This window comes from Microchirus variegatus (assembly GCF_963457635.1).
Source record: "Microchirus variegatus genome assembly, chromosome: 7".
In the NCBI taxonomy this organism is placed as follows: Eukaryota; Metazoa; Chordata; class Actinopteri; order Pleuronectiformes; family Soleidae; genus Microchirus; species Microchirus variegatus.
Genome location: NC_139808.1, coordinates 14448276 through 14467484, shown reverse-complemented (window position 1 = coordinate 14467484; position 19209 = coordinate 14448276). Strand labels below are relative to the sequence as shown.

The window sequence follows — 19209 nt, the reverse complement described above, 5'->3', positions numbered from 1 at the left end:
TCCAGTGTGAACCAAACCTTAGGAAGTGAAGGCCAGCACAAAGATAATAAATGGTTACAGCAGGAAAATCAGTTTCAGTGTTCATAGAATAGTCACCTGACATTTGTTTTAGTATAACTTAAAAAAAATTTTTTTATGAAAACCTACACTCTGAACTCCGTTTGACCTTTAAATGTCATTTTTTCTGTTTGGAAACATGGCTGTTGACTGGTATGTCATAATTGACCACAGACTTTGATTCGTGTCTCTTCTACTTTTATACTTTGTCAGTTTTTATTAAACTATTAAAAGAAAGAAAAGGCTCTACTGTGAACTTGACCTCGAACTCACCCTCAGAAACCACGGTAACCATGGTCACGGTTATATCCTGTTGATATTTTACGACGACAGTTGATGATCGGTTTCTTCCTAAAATTCATAATCCTGTTCCACAAATATCTATCCTAAAATAAGCCCAAACTTGTAGGATTGTTTTTGCAAAACCATATTTAGTTTCACCACAATTTTGAAAATGAATGCAACAGAAAAAAGTTTTTTCGATTTTTTCCAACTGGAATTTGGCAATCACATCCTCAGACTGAACGTTCACCGTGACCCAAGCCCCCATTTGCATTCTCCAACCCCCAACTCAACTCTCCCCAGACACTGCTGTTTGTGTTGCCTAAGCAACCGCAAGGAAACCAACAAGAATTATTGTTGTCAAACAAACTTCCCCCTATGCTTCCGTCACAATTCTGCCTGTCACTCGTAAGATGAAACAAAGTTTTAAGAAAAGAGGAACCAAAATAAAAACTAATTCTACTAAATAGTGAGGTGCTTTCTGAACTGGAAAGATAAAAGTGAAAGAGGATAAAGATCCATGAAATTGAGGGGTAAAAAAAAAAAACTTGGTGGGTGGGGCAGTTACAGAGAATACAGAGAATACAGAGAAGGAGGGGGGGTCTCTGGCCAATGGCGCTGACGGGAAGCAGCTCTGTCAATGACATAGAGTTTTGGTTTCCCCGCCCAGGCTGTAAAAAAGTCTGCCTCTCAGTGACAGCTCAGACAATATGCTTGAGAAACACACAGGAGGAGTAAATCCCCGACACTTCTCACACACACTCGTGCTGGAGATGGTTCACTGAGGACTCGCCGCTCCTGAGTGGATGACACCGATTCCTCCGAGTGGAACCCAAACAACGCCTGCTTAACCATGGTGAGTACTGCAGCACACAGAATGTTTCACTTCAATGCACTGTTTTCCATCACTACTCTGGTTTCATGCTTCATGCTGATATGAATTCAGTATTTCATTTGAAACAACGATGCTTTTAGTAAAATCCAGCCTGTTGTTGGCTGTTGCTCTCCCAGAGAAGTGTCCATGTATGGACCACCTGCTTGGATTTCACTTTAACATGCGGTGTCAGCTACCACTTATTTCTACACACAGCCCCTCTGAGGCGCTCTACTGTAGGCTGTAACCTGAGAGGCCTGATCCTCAGTCTGAGCTGAGGGGAAACTTTACGAGCCTCATTAACACAGAAGCTTTCACGAGTCAGATTATCATCTCGGATAAATGGGTTGATTTTGGTAATCACCAAGTAGTAGATTGATAATAATAGAAAATGTTTGTAGTTTGTAGGAGACTGAATTTTAATTTTATAATATGGTCATTATCAATTTTGATTCACAGAGAGTGTCATGCAAAGGTAACGGTGGAACACTATTCGTAGCCTGTAGTAATTCTCATTTCTAAGAAAGTATGTGCGTATTATAACTATAAATATTTCTACACATTTACCATTGTTATTGAATAGATGAAAATGATTATTGGCATTATTAAGTGGCATTACCTTATTATTACATCTCTCTTAAAAAGATACCATTATTTTATAGCATTACCATGTCGTTACTGTACTGTAAAGTCTAACTTAAATTTAATAGTAATATTGTTTTTAAATGATGGAGCACTACTCCATATTCAGCTGCAGCCAACAACATTTATATATATGGACTATTTCCTGTATTTCTATATTTATTAATTTGTTTTGATTTGGCGTAGAACGTAGAGCAATCCTAAATAATCACATTTGAATTTGATCTGATATGAATTATCCAGCTTTTTTTAAAGACATTAAAATATGGCTGCTCTGGCTCCTGCACCTCTGTTACCTCAGCTCACCAAATACTGGACTGTCGCGGTCTTAAATTAAAGAGCTGGACCGCTCAACACCAGTGTGTTTGTGAATCTGTTTTGCAGGTTGACTTAGAAATCATCAGAGCGATGTGTTCGCGTCGTTTCATCTTTACAAGTCAGTGTTTGTCACAGGACTCCCAGAGTAACTCCAGCAGCAGATGGAGAAAACATTAGAGTTATCTCAGTCAGAGTGGGGTGGGTGGTGGGGGGGTCTACCAGGCCGAGCAAGTCAATATTTGCTTTAAAGGTCTTTGTGTGGAAAATGCTCTCTAAAGCCTGAATGTGACTAATGTTAGAATGAAGCCCAATCTTCCCAGGACCTGTGTGTAAAGACAGGAAAAGGATATGTATCATCGTGATTTTATTTTATTTTTTTCACCACCATGCAAAGTAACTATATGACTGAGCTTTTCATATTCATTGCTTCTCCAAGAAAAATAAATACTGGGTCAGGTTGATGACTAAGTGTCAGCTTAAGCAATCTCACTTCCGTTCTTTAAGGTTATTTCGTGTGGGAATTTCATTCTTTTTTTGGGTTCATTGAGAGCTATTTTTGGTTCTGCCTTGTGTGCTGTTGATGTGTTTTATCATCTGAGAGCAGGAGTCAGACAGTCATGAGTGCACACACACACACACTAAGAAGAGAAGTGGCACCATCCTCTTCACATCCCACTCACTTTACCTCCGAATTTTTGTCGAAGACGAGAATCTGAAATAAGATCATTATAAATCGCTAAGGGCTGAGGACAAATTAAAAAACATTAAATGTACATCAAACATGACATTTACCGAGACATGGATCAATTTATAAGCTAATAAATGAAGGAACAAATCAATAATATGCAGTAGTAACTTTCCACAACCACTTCTGTGAATCCCCATTCAGAAAATTGACATGTACCTGCCTTTTAAAGAAGCACGACAGTGAATAACTGCAGCACATACTGAAGCATTTTAATTTAAGGTAATAATAGTGCATTTTGGTTTTACAGATCTATTTTCACCCCCCAAAAAGTTAATATAACAGGTAATTTGTGGTGTTTCTACAAACTTCAACTTTTACATCCATATTGCTAAATAAGTTTTTCTCCAACAGAGGAGACAAATACAAGAGTAAAGTGTTTCCTCAGTTGCAATGAAGTGGCTCACAAATATCCACAGTATCTTTAATTAAAATGTATTTATTTCTTAATCCATAGACAAAGAATACAGAATGATTTGCCGTACGTCAAGCATCACACACACAGTTTAACTGCTAAAGCTCGCAAATGAAAGACTATTCAGCACGAGTGACAAAAGGAAGAAGCACGACTGAGGAAATGTGAATATAAATAAAAGTGTGAGCAGTGAGATAAGTTCCTGTCTCAGGGCAGTGAGCCTGCAGAGCACTCGTTATCTTCTGCTCCTCACATTGTCCTCTTTCTGCTCGTTCTGTTAGCTGTTACACGTGCCACTACAAATACAAACGACATGAGCAAATAGATTCGTGCTTTTAAACATATTTAGATTGCTGCACTGCTAATCCGGTTCACAAGATTATCTTAGTACACTTCTTAAGACATACTGTCAGATCAATACTGTTTTGCAGTAGTGACTCACTCATGTTTTTGTGGTCCTCCTCAGTCTTAGTACAGGAGATGAATCAGAATCAGAATCAGAATACTTTATTAATCCCCAGGGGGAAATGTTTTTTTTACGCGATGTTGACTTCCGCACTCACTGGGACGTCACAATGCGCTAAATTCCTGGAATTGTTGTCTCGCGGAGCTCCGCTTTGTCCGTAAAACACGCGAGAGTGCTGGCGAGGGCAACGGTATCCGAAAACCAGAAGTCCGTGAAAAGTTCTATTCTTGGCTCCACAGTGCAGCACAGAGTTCTACACAAACTTCCAGCCTCAGAGGATTTATCTGTCCAGTGGATACATGTTATATATGACACCAATGTGCCTGCTAGAGCCTGCAAATGATCACTTTTCCAAATGCTAACTGATGTTAACTCCCAGTAGCCTCTGTTGCTGATTTCGTGTATCTTAAGTTTTTTTAAGGTGGACCTAAAGAGATACTACTAAACAGAGTGTTCTGAACAGGGCTGTTTTGGCAGGGTGATTGAACTGCTGTGGTGTTTTCATCCTTAAGGTATTTTGACCAAAGCATGTCACAGACATGTTCATTACGACACCAGGGAACTAGGATTACTTGGAGAAATAGGGTATTATATGACCCCTTTAAACCTAACTCTATGGTTTTGTAGCCCAGAAGATGTATTGTCAAAACTTAAAGAGTAACTTTGCAACTTTGGCCGTTTTTTCCCCGACTTTTGCTCCCCCTTGTGTCGACCGCTTTATCCTCACTGTCGTAAAAATTCACCACTGATGCCCCCCCTTCCTTCACCTCTCCTGACCATGTGTGTTTGTTGCCGTGAGCCGTGTCTATGCCGACGACGGAACAGGCAACCACTCACTGAAAACAAACCAGAATCGTACATATAAATGGTCAAGTAAACACATTTACTACAACAGCAAACATCGAGGAAGTGCACATACACATAACGACATAAGGAACAGAGGCTTTATCCCAAAAGTACAAATGCTACAGCAAAAACACCAGATCGGCATCAGTTTTGCATGCTTCTGTGCTTTTCAATTCTCGCCATTCGGAAAAAGCCAGTCCGATGTTTGCTCGTGTGTGGCCCCTCACTCGGGCAACGACAGCTTTATCTTTTTCCTCGCTTTCTCCGACAACTGTTTTCTCTGCTGTGATGAATGTCTAAAACAACACAAGCTCTGCCTTGATCTCATAGCCGGTACCTGACTGTGAGGCGTGTGTGTGTGTAGTGCCTTAAAGGAAGTCCTGTTTCTCACGAGAACCAAGTCTTTTTGCGATACCTGATTTTGGGCCAGATCTTAAAAGGCTGGGGTTTTTTTTGCTATAAGACTCCAAAACTGTTGCAGCGCAGTAAAAATCCTACATAGTTCCTCTTTAACCAAGTCATTTTAGCCTAAACCTAACTTTATTGAATTATTTACACATGAATTGTTTTTGTTATACCTTACGCAGCAGGAAGTCTGTCCTACATGTCATCCTACCTCATCCCTTAGGTCACAGGTGTTCAGTTATGTGGCATATTCAATATTTTTTTACAAGACCAATACTCGGTAGAATCAGAGATCACATCCGTTTTAGAGGTTTCTCTCGTTTAGTTTCAAACCTCAAAGTCTGTTTCTGTAGTTTCATGCTGCGGTGGATGGAGCTGTTGTATGTGGAATGTTGATTTGTCACTCAAGTTCTCATCCGTTTTGTTTGTGTATCATATTTTGACATAGTTCTCACCAGTTCCAATACAGGAAATACCAGGGCAGCAGCAGCAAGTCAGTGTCACTGCCACAGAGCCTAAATCAGTCTCAACGGCTTCTGCTTGAATTTATTTGGGTTGGAGACGGGGTTGACAAAGGTGATTTTTCCATGGACCTCGTCTGATCTTTTTCAGATGGAGAAATTGATCATCCAGGAACAAATTTTTCAATATGTCGAAAGACAAATTACTGGAATACCAAACGTCTCGTTTAGTGTTTTTCCCTCTGTTTGCCCCTGTCTCCTGTTGTTGTCTTTATCTAAGACACTGTGGGAAAGTCTTGAATGTCATATTTATGGGATGACTTCCTGTCCACATTTAAACAAAAAAAATAAGAAAGATCATATTATTATGTGCTTGTCTTCATCTTATCACTCTACTGTCACCATTCTCTCTGGGTTAATGAAGATTTTTTTCCAATTTTCTAGTGAACTCTCAGTCCTGTGTGTGGAGCCTTACAGATGTCTCAATGTTTAATGGATGAGGTGCTGACCTGACCCCGGGGTCGTCCCCTGACTGTCAAGGGGCAAAAGGTCTGAGTGAACTAAGAGGGTGCAATTCCCACCCTGGGAACGGACTCCTGGACTGGATTCTGTTTCAGCAGCTCTCTGGGACTGAACACTCTTTTATTATATTGACATAAGCATCACTGGAGACATTTTTTGTTGTTACTACAATAACCTTTCCCCATAATGCAAATCAATTGATCTGAGAATGAACTCCTAGAATCCTCCTGTTGGCTACTTCTACTAAAGCTGTAGACACCCTGCAAGAATTATTTTGCCTAATTTTACCCACAGTTTGGCAGAGTCTGCACCACTCAGCACTATAGGGGACAGTCGGCATAACTAGCTGGCAGTTAATCAAACGTGTGAAAAAAATGTTTTTCCCAAAAGCCAATGAAGAAGAGTACACAGGAAATAGCTTCAGAAGATGAAGAAAACAGGAAGTAGTGGGAATATCAAAACAATGATGGTGATGTTTGTTTACCCAGAAACGGTTACTCTCGTAGACATGGTCGCTCTTGTGAGAGTTTGATGCCTCATCGGGTGCAGTCTTAAATGAGTGATCCCCGGTCTTTCTGCTGGAACCGATCGGTTAAGTGTGTGCTCCAAGTCTTTTCAAAATCACTAAGTGGACAGTGGAAGTTGTGCAGTGTGTCTCCGGCTTAAGTTGCTCTGCATGTGGTGCTCCCTTTGGTGGAACGATTACTATTCTAGCATCTGTGACAACTGCTTAGGCTGCAAAGAAACCTTTAAAAAAAAAAAAGTAAGGTGTTGCATGATGAACGCGACAAAACATGGGTAGAGGCTGCGGTCCAAAAATAATAGTATTTAATACCTCTTTAACAAGATGAGACTACATTTTTACTACAGCTTTAAATGAGGAAAAGCACAGTGAAATACCCGTTGAATGCTTATCAATAGCATCGTTATAGTTTGAACTAAACCTCCCTTCATGGCGACTTGATGTCAAATAGTGTCAGAAATGGACTAATAAGTCCACATGACCGTGAGAATGCAGATCATTCTTCATATCTGGAAGGATGTTCTTTGTTGACATCGCACGCTTCTGCGCCAAAATGCTCCGTGTGGTTTATCTGCAAAACCACGACGGCACAAGATGGCAGCCTCTGAAAAAACAAGCACCTTGCCTACAGTCCATATAAAAGGTTTGTTCTGACATAACAGAATATAAATGATTTATTTTAAGACAATTATAGACTCAGCAAACTTACTTGTGGGTAGTATATTCCAGCAAACGTATACAGAACACTGCTTTTGTCTCATTTATCCTCAGTGGTGAGTTTGAGAGGATAAATCAGTCCTTTTTATCTACCATTTAGTTTTCGTTAAATCATGTATGTGTCTCGGAAATCAACAAGCACTGAGAGTTTGGTTGGAGGCGTTTAAACGCATTATTTGCGTTGCGTCTGACGGGCCCATGTTAATTTGTGAACAGGATGGAGCAGAGAGAAGGGAGAGGCGAGGCAGCTGTGCAGTTAAAGTCCTGAAGGCCAGCTGTCAGCGGGGCTGATCAGCACAAGCAGGCGTGTGCAGGAATCCAAAAGAGTCACAGCTGAATCTGACTTTGTTATATGTATAGTGATCAACACAGCCCACAGAGTCAGGGGCACAAGTTAAACGCCGCTTGAGGTGAGAAGGACGGGGTGCGTCTTCTCAGAGCGAGTGACCTGAATTCTCATGAGTTGATTTTGGTTCCGCTGTGGTTTTAACAATGCTATTTATTTTAGGCGACACGAAATATCAGGTCCATCACTGGGCTGCGGTGAAACATGAAACATTTGTAGCCAGGCATTTTACATTTACATGACATTTTCATCCGGATGAAGACAATTCAGTGCAAGTATGAAAGAAAAGCAGACTTTTGTTGTGACGATGATCATGAAATCAGTTGCTTGTGTCATCTTAGGAGAGTGCCAAGCTGACAATTCAAAAGAGAAACTAGGGCAAACATAAATCTGGCCGGTGTGTGTTCGCTGACTGTCATCTGAGCCTACGTCGTTTGCCTGCATGTTTGTAGCATGACCCAGAGGATTAGGCAGGGAGATTGTGTGTGTGTGTGTGTGTGTGCTCCACAGGCCTGCATCCCAACAGGTGCTGAGCATGTTGGTGCTCTGATGGTGAAAGGGCTCTTTGTTGAGAATTTAAAGCCTGAGAGCTTCAGATGCACACACACAGACACACGCAGGCTTATCAGCTGTGGCTCGTGTGTTTTGTTTGGCTAGGTTTCTGTCTGACTCAGTGCACCATCACTGCTATATTTGTATCTCTGTATACAGTATGTGTGTGTGTGTGTTACATTTACATGCAGCAGTAAAGGAACCCGTGCCATATTTTCATTTTCACGAACATTAAAAAATATATAAAGAGATTTAAAGGAAAAAAAAAAAGGCCAACAAAAACATTCACGAAAAAGCAGATACTAAACAAAAACAACATACCCTAAAAATACCATTCAAAAGTGCAAAGCGAACAGAATTCCGTCCTTGACAAGACTATGAATACACAAATGGGCGGGGTATTATTTACATAGAGTTAAGACGCTGCACTTTGACCCGGTTTTACACTCTGTCAGACTTAAGAAAATGATTTTGTTTTCTTAATGTCTTAGTCTGACTAAAATCGAGCTAGTCTAACATACCTGGATAATGTGACTCATAGTCCAATTACTCCTCCATGTATACGCTTAGTCGGACTGGAGTCAGACTTGGCGTATACATGCACATGCACCAAATTTTCCTCCCTGGTCTTTTATTGGGAAATATGAGGAGACGATGTGAAAACTGTAGCACTGTTGCCCGAAATCATAAGGCGTACTGTAACCACAAATGCCATGCTTGATCTAATTTGCATCACGATGAACATGTGCATCAGATACGAAACCTACAGAACCACAACATGATCCATCTCACCTTTCATCCCGCTGTTTGTTTTTTTGTGACGTAAAGGTCAACAGGAAAATTGATTAATAGGGCGATACAGCACCACCTACGGAGGCGGAGGAGGCATGTATTACTCGGACTCTGCATGTTGTCCGATTGCCTCTTAGTCAGACTATGACTTTAGCTCAATTAATCTGTTTGAATTGAACCAATTTGTTATATATCAGACAACAAGATGACAACAATCGACCATAAAAACGTAAATTAAATATTCACGACAAATATAAGAGACAGAGAGAGAGAGCATTAGCTAACCTTGGCTGAAATTGTCTGCGAAAAATACCCACACATGAGTTCCGAGCCGTGTTATTGGGTGGATGGCAGTGGGTGGAGCAACAGAACAAAACACTCAAATTAAAGTTTGCGAATAAACATGTAATCACTACATCTTTGTTATCAGTGAAGACGGTATTTCCTCAATCTTTGATGACATATCAGGGTCATTAACAAAACTCCACTTACTAGATTTGTCACCCATCATAATTCACATGTACTGTATGTTTCTCAGGAATAATAATAATCAATTTAAAAAATCAGAAAAACAAATGTCTGCACACTCAAAGTCTGGCTGTCGTTTCTGCTCAACCCAGTGGTTTTTCTTGTAAAGGCCTGTTTCACCATTTACAGCTGGTTTCTCACACTAATAGCTAATACCACGAAGCCCGCACCACAGAGAGGATGGCAGGGAAGGAAGGTTTTCACACGACACAAGCGTCATTTGTCGCATATAAAAAGAATCTGGGTTTGTGGGTTGCTCGGATGATGAAGACTGCCTCGACACGTGGCAGAGGCTTTGTATGTGCAAATGTCAATGTATTTTTGGAGCGATGAGAGTGGATGCTAGTAGGCCTGCAAGAGGAAGCTTTGAAGAAACTAGTTTTTTCCATTTATCTCTTAATAGGAAGTGAAAATAAACAAAATTAGTTAATTCATAACATCAATTTTTATGTTGTTTTATGGCCACGCTCACAATATCGGAAACGTGGCGACTACTGTGAAACTACCGTTTGTTAATTCTGATTTGTGAAGTGGCCGTGCGACGTCTTCTTGTGAAGCAGACATGCAAACTTGTTGCAACATACAAGAGGAAATGTTGTCATCAAGCCTGCGTCAGCAAAAAAAAAAGACATGCAATATTTAGAATTGCAGTCCAGGTTTTGACCAAAAACATCCTTTTAATTTGTGCAATTTCCTAGAATTTGCTATATTATGATCAGATAGCTGTTGCATATTAAGATTCTTGATGTCAAGTATACTTACTTCTATGTTAAAGTTGCTGTCAGCGATGTCATCTTATGACCTTCCTTCCTCCTTACCTCACTCACTTTTTTCACCACTAAACAAAATTCTCACCAGTAGGAGGAAGTAACGTCCATCAGTGTCCAATAGTACAGTTTAACCCCGAATTTCGTAAGATTTGTTGAGATGTTATGAGTCCACCAAGCAAAATAAAGCCACAATGTGACTTTTTTTTTTTCCAGAAAATAAATTACAACCTTACAAAATAAAATTCAAGAATGCAGTTTAGATGTCTGGGAATGTAATTTTTTTAGGTGACAAGTTTGGATAAGCAATAATGTGCTGTGGGATATTGGAAAAATATTACCCCGATTTACTGTCAGGGCCGTCAGACTGATACAACATCCATGCAACTCGGTTTTTGTTCAAAACGCATAAATTCTGCTCCAGATATGCCTGTAGTGATGTCCACACTTGCAATGCTCCTGGCTCCGTTTTTGTTTGAAACCTCAGGGGCTGCATTTTAGTAGGGATGGGCAAAAACAGAGACCTCTGTCACACGACCACAAGAAAACAAATGGCCCCAACCATCAGAGTAGAACACAACATGGGAGCTCAGTTAATATTTCCATGTGTTTTGTAACTACATTATTTAATTTAACTTTGGAATGATCTGTATTTGTACATAAGATAGGCCTCATCCTTGTCTGTTTTTAAATCCCTCCTTAAAACCCACATCTTCTCTTTGGCTTTTGACACTTTGTGAGATGTTAGATTTTTATTGTATGGCTGCTATTTCTTCTTGTGTTTTTTATGATCTTTAAATTATTTTAATCTATTTTATTGTGTTTCATTTTTATCTTTTTTACTTATTATGTGTTTATTTACACTTTGGTTCACAGTGCTTAACAAATAAAGTTGGATTGGATTGGAATTTAAAGCAGCTTTAAAGTGAACATCAACATTATGTTGAAACCTCCTGATCTATATGTATTTTTTTTTTCCTCTTCTCTTTATTTTAGAACAAATTTGCCAAAGCTCTGTATGACAACACGGCAGAGTGTGCAGATGAACTGGCCTTTAGAAAAGGTGACATTGTCTTGGTGGTGGATCAACACGTGGCTGGCACCAGTGGATGGTGGATGTGCTCTCTGTATGGACGGCACGGCCTGGCTCCAGCGAACAGACTGCAGCTCCTTCCACAGACTGACACCAGTGCAGTTTCTGTACGCCATGCCATGGAGAATGGAAAATACTCTGATGATAAACCTGACGACTCCATGCAAAATATCTACCAGATCCCCATCGTGCCTCGAGCCCCCAGCAGTCCAGCTTATGAACGCATGGACATGATATACAAAGTCCCGTCCACTCCTTTATCATCGTCAAAAAGTCCAGTTCTGTCAGAACTGAAGCACAGCACAGAAGGACCCGAGAGAGACAAGGTACAAAAACGTTTTTTTTCCCAAGCAATGTTTGTTCATCTATTGCTCTCAGGTCAGAGTCAGTTGTTTTCCTTGGGAAGTATTCACTCTCATGATTAGAGAGGGTAGGCTGCTGGAGAAATGCAATGCTGTGAAACCCCTGCTGGCAAAAGAGCTTACAGATGGGGGACCAGGGGCCTCTCCATGGGGACAGGCATGCAGCACTGGGGTCTTTATGGGCCTGTAAAAGACAAACAGACACAGACTTCAGACATTTTTAACTGCTAACAGCAGCCCATGCCACCAGAGACCCCAGAAAGACAGAAGTGTCTGTACGGGTGCCTATGTGGCACAAAGTGAAGACAAACACACCCAGATGTTCACCATTTCCTCTCCTGCTCCAGGGGAGTCCTCTTCCCTTCTACAGTAGCCACCTAATATTCAATGAGCGGCATGGTTTCTGTTTAAGGGCTGGTTTAATTGGCTAAGTGTATGCGTAATGGGCTTCTGTGGCACTCTCATCAGGCTTCAGAGCAAAAACTGTCCCCATAAATGTATCGATGCAGAGGGCAGTGAGGTAGATGCTGCTTTGATCAAAGCAGCGATGCTGTCAGTCCTGATATTACAGCCTGTCTGCTTTGTCCACAGCACTCTCCCTTTAACACTCTGCCCAGTCCAAAGGGGGAGGTTTATGACGTCCCGAGCCAAGCAAGACGAATTTCTCTCTTCACTGTAAGCTCCCAACAAAAATGCATCATACGTAGAGAGTGTTTATGCAGATGTCCTGCCACTTGAGTTCTGATATCGCCACTGATTTTTGTCATGATCTGTTTGCAGGCATCGACAACACCGAGACACATGTCTCGAAAACACTCACTGATTCCACTTGCCGAACTGGAGAAGAAATTTGACCCTCCCGAGATCTTAAGGTGCAATAGTCCAGGAGACACTTACGTAAGTTTCAGACATTTTGATGCTTTAATTGTTCCGTATTTTATAAATTTAAAGTTTCAGCATGCTTAAAACAAACAAACAGAAAACTGTGTGATGGAGAAAAAAAAGCATATGAGCAGAAGCAGCGGAAGTTTCAGTCCTGTGTCTGTGTCAATAAAGGAATGCGTTCAGGGACAGTATTGGGTGTAGGTCATCTGTGTTTTGGCACAGATCAACAAATCCCTGCAGCTATAAACATTAAATGAAGATGACAGATTACAATTATGAAGCCACATTTAATGTTTTGGTGAAGTTTGATGGGTTCAACAGTTAAGTTCCACTGAGGGAGGTCACTAAAATCCAAAGAATGAACTATTTTAATTTGGCATTCATGAATACAGTAAAGTAAAATATACTAAAATATTGAATCACATCTAAATGATATGGTGGAAGTTGCTAACATAACTGAATTTACTAAATTCAGCAAATTATTTAGCAGAGTTCGCATGAGTAAGTTATGAGCCATCACACAGTCAGTGTAGACAGCTGCAGTTATTACATTATATGTGTCACAACCCCTGGATTATTCCAGGCACTCTTAGTTCTGACAGTTGTCTTTGAATTTTCTGTTGCCTTTTCTGGGTTGTGTCTTGTTTTGCTTCCTGTCCTGTCTTCTGTGTTGATTGTCTGCCCCCCCCCTAATGTCATTTGTTAGTTTCACCTGTGAATGATTGCCCCTGCCTCCCTAGTGTATTTAATCTTTGTGCTCTCCAGTGTCATAGAAGTGTAAAAAAATGGAGGACCAAAATGCAGTTTTGAAAAAATAAACAGAAAAAGTCTTTAACAAATTAAACTTGCAAAAAGGCAAAAGGTAAAACTCAAACTAGAAGCAGAAACACAGGGAGCAGATGAAAAGTAGATGTGTAAAAATGTCTTAATTCCTGAGAACCTTAACCTGTGCTGAAACAGTGATACTTACGACCTTGTTTTGTGCTCAGGTGTATGCAGTTCCACCACCTTTGCCTCAGGACCCCAACTATGACATCCCCATTCCCTCGGCCAAGGAAGACCAACAGAAAATGATTGGTGGATGCAACACGCTTCCTAGCCCCCGCAAACCTGAGTGGATCTATGATGTGCCAGTGAGTCCAGAGAAACCGAGTAACCCCCACGGCTCCTATGACACCATGCCGCACAGAGGTGTTTGTAGGCAGCTCTATGAAACTCTTCCAGCTCGTGCTTGGCCTATTCATAGCGACAGTCCAAGGTCTTCAGTTTATGATATACCAAAATCCAGCTCTCTCGATGTCTCGTCTTCACCCAAAGCGGTGTCAGTCCTCCCACCTTACGACAAACCCCCAACTCAGACACTTACAGAGGAGTCGGTATATGCCGTCCCACCCAAAGACGAACACTTTGCCCAAGTCCAAAGTGATCATGTGCCTCTAGAATACAGAGGTGACTCAAACAATGTTCACGAATGCAACAAGGTTCACCAGCGGTGGAGGAACTTTGTGGCCTGTACGTCTTTCAGCAACCTTCCAGGAAGTGGAGAGTCATTGGTACGGGAGAACAGCGAGAGAGGTCGAATCCTGCGCCTTTCAGCAGCAGACAGTCAAAGAATCAGCACAGCCTCCAGCTCTTCCACCAGTTCTTGCGACTCCTTGGCTCTGAGCTCGTCCTCTCCTGAGCTCTTGCGAGAGGTCACGCTCAGCCAGGAAGAGGCCTGCCGCAGACTTCTGGACCTGCAGGAGTCCATTTGCAGGGCTGTACCCCGGCTTATGGAGTTTGTCAGCAGTCACTGGAGGAGCAGAGAACATTTTCAGGAACACCTGAAGGAGATCCAAGAAGCATCAGAAGGAATTGCAACTTCTCTGACGTGCTTCTTAAACTTTTCCCTGGATGTGAAGGGTAACGCGCGCCGTTTGACTGACACCAATCTTCAGACGAGGCTCTATAAACAGCTGTCAATCATTGAGGACTCAGGTGTGATACTACAACAAACAGTGAGTGCTCTGAACATGGCTGGCTGGCCACTCAACACACTGTGCCAGGACCCAGGGCAAGTCCAGACACCTGACCAACTGGATCGCTTTGTTATGGTGGCACGCACCATTCCAGAGGACGTCAAACGCCTGGTTTCCATCATCATTGCCAACAGCAAACTTCTGTTCAAATCAGCACAGAAAGATTCAGAACCTCTCAACAGCACGGGTCAACCAGAAGCGAATGAAAGTCCTAACAGGGAAGGAGACTTGGAGGATGACAATGACTATGTAGAGCTACAGGTAAATGCTTTTATCCTACTTCTGCCTCTCATTATATAGGCTACGAAATATAGGCTACTATGGTAACGGTAAAGAAAAGCCTAAATGTACTTAGTATTGTAATGTTTTTGCTTTTCAGACCAAGAATGAATTTGAACAGCAAAAAAACAAAAAGCAGGGAGATCCTAAAGAAAAGGTCACCCCAGTCTTAAATAAGGTAAGACCTCTTACTCAAAGAGTAGCATGGATTTTTCTTGACATCTCCTGCTGTCGTTATTGTTGCCATCTTCACCTCGTTTGCTTCATTCCTCCACTCCTCAGGCTGAGAACAAGCGTAATTCCTCGGAGTCCAGCTCTGGCTCAGAAACACCGTCCCTGTCAGAACATTGTCGACTTTACTTTGGTGCTCTGCAGAAGGCCATTTGCGGGTTTGTGGGAAGCCTTCAAGATGGCCAGCCACCAGAGAAATTCATCTCTCAAAGTAAGCTGGTGATCATGGTTGGCCAGAGATTGGTGGACACCCTGTGTAGGGAGGCTCAGCGCAGAGGGTCCAACCAGAGCCTCCTGTGTAAGAGCAATCACCTGTGTTCTCTCCTGAAGCAGCTGGCTGTGGCTACCAAGAAGGCGGCACTGCACTTCCCGGAGAAGCAAGCCCTGCATGAGGCTCAGGAGTTTGCAAAGGAACTGGCCCAAAGAGCGCAGCACTTTCGGATATCACTTGACATCTAAGAGCAAACATAAATGTATTTTTTTATGGCAGTTGCCATTCACAATGTTGCATTACTGCCTTCTTCTTCTCGTTCCCCTTCCTCATCTCCTTATAAGGGATTAGGAATAAAAATGGAATATGTGACAAGAAGCTTCCAGTAATGTTACATTGCAGATGCCAAGTGCTGTAAAACACTGAAGAACATATGTTTGTACAGCAAAATACATTATTTTATCCATCCGTTGTTCAGCTATCTATTTGATAACTTGTATACTTAACTTCAGTCACCAAAAAGGTCAGTGCTCATCACCAAATATCATAATGGATGCAGGTGCAGGTTAAAGTATGGAGCTGTATATATATTTACCAAAATAAAACAATACTGTATTCAAGCATCTTTTTAAAATGCAATATAAACAAGTATGAAATATAATCAATTTTATATATTTTACAACAATTTTATATAATATGAATATTGTTTCTATATAGATGTTTGTTTGTTCTTTGTTGTTCCTTAATATTGTAAGATATTTACTCTCCAGGATAATTTCAAATGTTTTCTTGTGAATAAGTTTGTAAATATTCCAGTAAAAAAAAGACAAAAATGTGTTATCCATTCCCAAACTTTTCCTTAGCAAAAGACAGATAACAGCACCTGGTGGATTTCTACTGAGATTTAAATTAAAAACTGAAAATGATTTGTTGTCCATGTCTATTTGAAGCATGCATAATGCAGTTGTTTTAATTATGTGTAGCTAAGCGTTTAAACTCAGTGTCCAATCTTCCTTCAAATCTTCAATGGAAATTTCATCATTTTCATCATCCAACTTCCAAATTTCCAGTTTGGACTTGAAGGTCTTACTAGAACCAGATCGCTTGTCATAAATTATTAGTATTAAATCTCTATGAAGGCATTTACCCCCCAGAGATGAAACTCTTCTACTTTGTAATGATTTATTTATATGAAAAGAACTTGGTATGTGTCACCTTTTTTTTAATGTTACTTCAATTGAAGTAACATAAATCTTATGATAATATTGGTGACTCACCATATAATCTTATATGGTGAGTCACCACAGTTAATATGACCATATTGACCTTTCAGGGAGGCTATAATTTGCTGTGGCTTACTCTACCACGCTCTGGATTAAAGCTGCAGTCAGTATGATTGCCAGTGAGATAGACAATTGTTGAATTTCATTCAAAACAGTACTAACAATTGGGATTAAAGCTTTTTGCCCTGAGCTCAAGTTGCCATGTATGTCTGCCTCTGCCTCCATAGGTGGCGCTCTATCTCTCTATAAGCTACTGGGTATGGAATCAGTTTCCTGTTGACCTTTACGTCACAGAAAAGCAAACAGCAAACAGTGAGATAGACTGTGCTGTGGTTCTGTATGTTTTGTACCTGCTCTACAAGTTAATCGTGATACAAATTAGATTGAGCATGGCTCTTGTGGTTACTGTGTTAAAGAAAGAGGCCACTTCAGCTTATACATCGACCCCTTCTACTTCTGGGTCAAAGACAGGGGAGGAAATGTTTGGTGCATGCACAGAGTCAGGAGTAATCGGACTGAATCACATTATCCAGGTATATTAGTCTGACTAAGACTAGCTCAATTTTAGTCAGACTAATGTGTTAAGATGACATTATGAAAACTGAATTATCATCTTAGTCCGACTAAAATCGGACTTTTAATATGCATGACTGTCTTCTGCTACCTTTTTCCAAGGATATACAATTACAGCCTTCACAGAAGGCACAGAAGTCTTCTTCAATCTCAAATCACTTGATTTGCACTAGGCTTAAATATTATTATTGAGATACTGTAAACAGAGTATTGACTTCAGTCAGAATTAAAGGTCATTCTTGACTTGGGAAAACAATTTGGTAGTGGTTAGCACTCTTGCCTTTGCAGCAAGAAGACCCGGGTTCAAGCCCTGGTTGGAACCGATACCTGAACTGGAAGGGCCTTTCTGCATGGTCCAAAAACATGCAATCTGGGGATTAGGTAAATTGGTCACTCTAAAATTGACTGTAGGTGTGAATGTGAGAGTGAATGCTTGTTTGACTCTATGTGTGGCCCTGTGACTGGGCGAACTGTCCAGGGTGTACCCCTTATATCACCCTATGTCAGCTGAGATTGGTACAGCACATCACAGCAACCCTGCGACCTTCCACAGGAGGATAAAGCGGTAGATAATGGATGGATGGATAATTCAGATGGTAAAACTATACAGTGTGACCGTTCTCCTGACCAAAAGTCATGTGGCACTCGGTACAATGTGGGCCTAACGGACTAGTGCTAATCCCTGGGGTCAGTTGGAGCCTACAAATGTATAATAAAAAGCCTACATAAACTGGGGTATGCAGTTGGGAGGATGTAGGCAGGAGGAAATGTAGAATCCAATGTTTTTGTAGTTGAACCCATACAAACAAGACATGTGATGCTTCATTTTTTACCATTCTTTTTCAATTTCAGCTTCTTGACCAACTTCATAGAAACACCAGACTAAACTACAGAGTTTTGTTGTTCTCTGTGATGGAAATGACATTTTTCCACTGTGCCGCCTCTACAAGTGAAGTCAGAGGTGCGTGTCATTACAAAACAGGATGTTGAGAGTTTCTGGAGCTTCAGTGTCATTTACTGAAAAACAACTTCCTGTCAGATAGTTATTTTACAGCCTCTGTTCTGCCTTTACCATTTATCTACTGCTTAGGCCACTTCCACTCAACTTGTACAGTGAAAACACGTGACATACGGCATATGCATGTGTAATACTATGAACAATATGGGAGGTAAAATGACAGTGTAATCAGAATCCACTTTATTTTTCTTAAATATCAATATAAATAAAGGGGACTAAAACAGCAGCATTCAGCAGCTATTCGATATAAAAACATACAGTATATAAAATCAAAAATAGAATATATTTGTATTTCAAAAATTTAAAAATATGCAAATGAGGTCAGAATAAATACATATTTGCAGAGTAGTGCATTGCAAGATATCTTGTATGTATCACATACTGCATTTGGTCTTAGCAGCACTGAGGACCAGGTTGCAGTCAGATGTTTTTCTTCACTCGATGTGAGGGTCCACTGTGGTGTCATCTGGAAAGTGTATTATGGAGTTGGAAGTGTGGATGGATGTACAGTCATGTGTGAATAATGTGAAGAGCACACAGCCCTGTGGGGTTCCTGTGTTTATGGTGAGCGTGGGGGTGTGGAGGTGTGATTGCCTATTCTTACTTGTTGTGGTCTGTCTGTGAGAAAGCTTGAGGTCCAGGTGTAACTATTAGCGTGTAAAAGAGCCATATTTTGAAGTCGGCAGTGAAACTGCTACTGGATCTTGAAATCAGTGTATGCATAGATATTATGTCAGTTATTGTTCAAATATATCTGAAGCAGACCAATATTGGTGGAAATAAATCAGGAGTCATGACAGTGGTTTATGGTTTAAACTGATCTTAATGATAGCAGACTGCTGCTCCCTCAAACACACCATACCTTACTGCATGCTGCCCTCTAGGAGCACTTCACTGCCATGAATTTACTCAAGTCATTGCTGTCAGCTATTTAATAGTGCACAGTTGGGGTGTCTGCTCCTTTCAGTATTACATGTGATAAATAGAAGGTAATAATA

The 19209-nt window shown here is 40.9% G+C and overlaps 1 protein-coding gene across 1 annotated transcript; it reads left to right on the top strand.

Annotated features, from left to right (window-relative positions):
* Positions 1–1057: 1057 nt before the first annotated feature.
* Positions 1058–15707, top strand: cass4 (Cas scaffold protein family member 4). The gene is made up of 7 exons (XM_083891906.1): positions 1058–1195; positions 11255–11677; positions 12305–12388; positions 12494–12610; positions 13588–14877; positions 14996–15073; positions 15178–15707. The coding sequence occupies exons 1-7, from the start codon at positions 1193–1195 to the stop codon at positions 15583–15585; spliced, it is 2403 nt and encodes an 800-aa protein (XP_083748032.1). The 5' UTR covers positions 1058–1192; the 3' UTR covers positions 15586–15707.
* The last annotated feature ends 3502 nt before the right edge of the window (positions 15708–19209 follow it).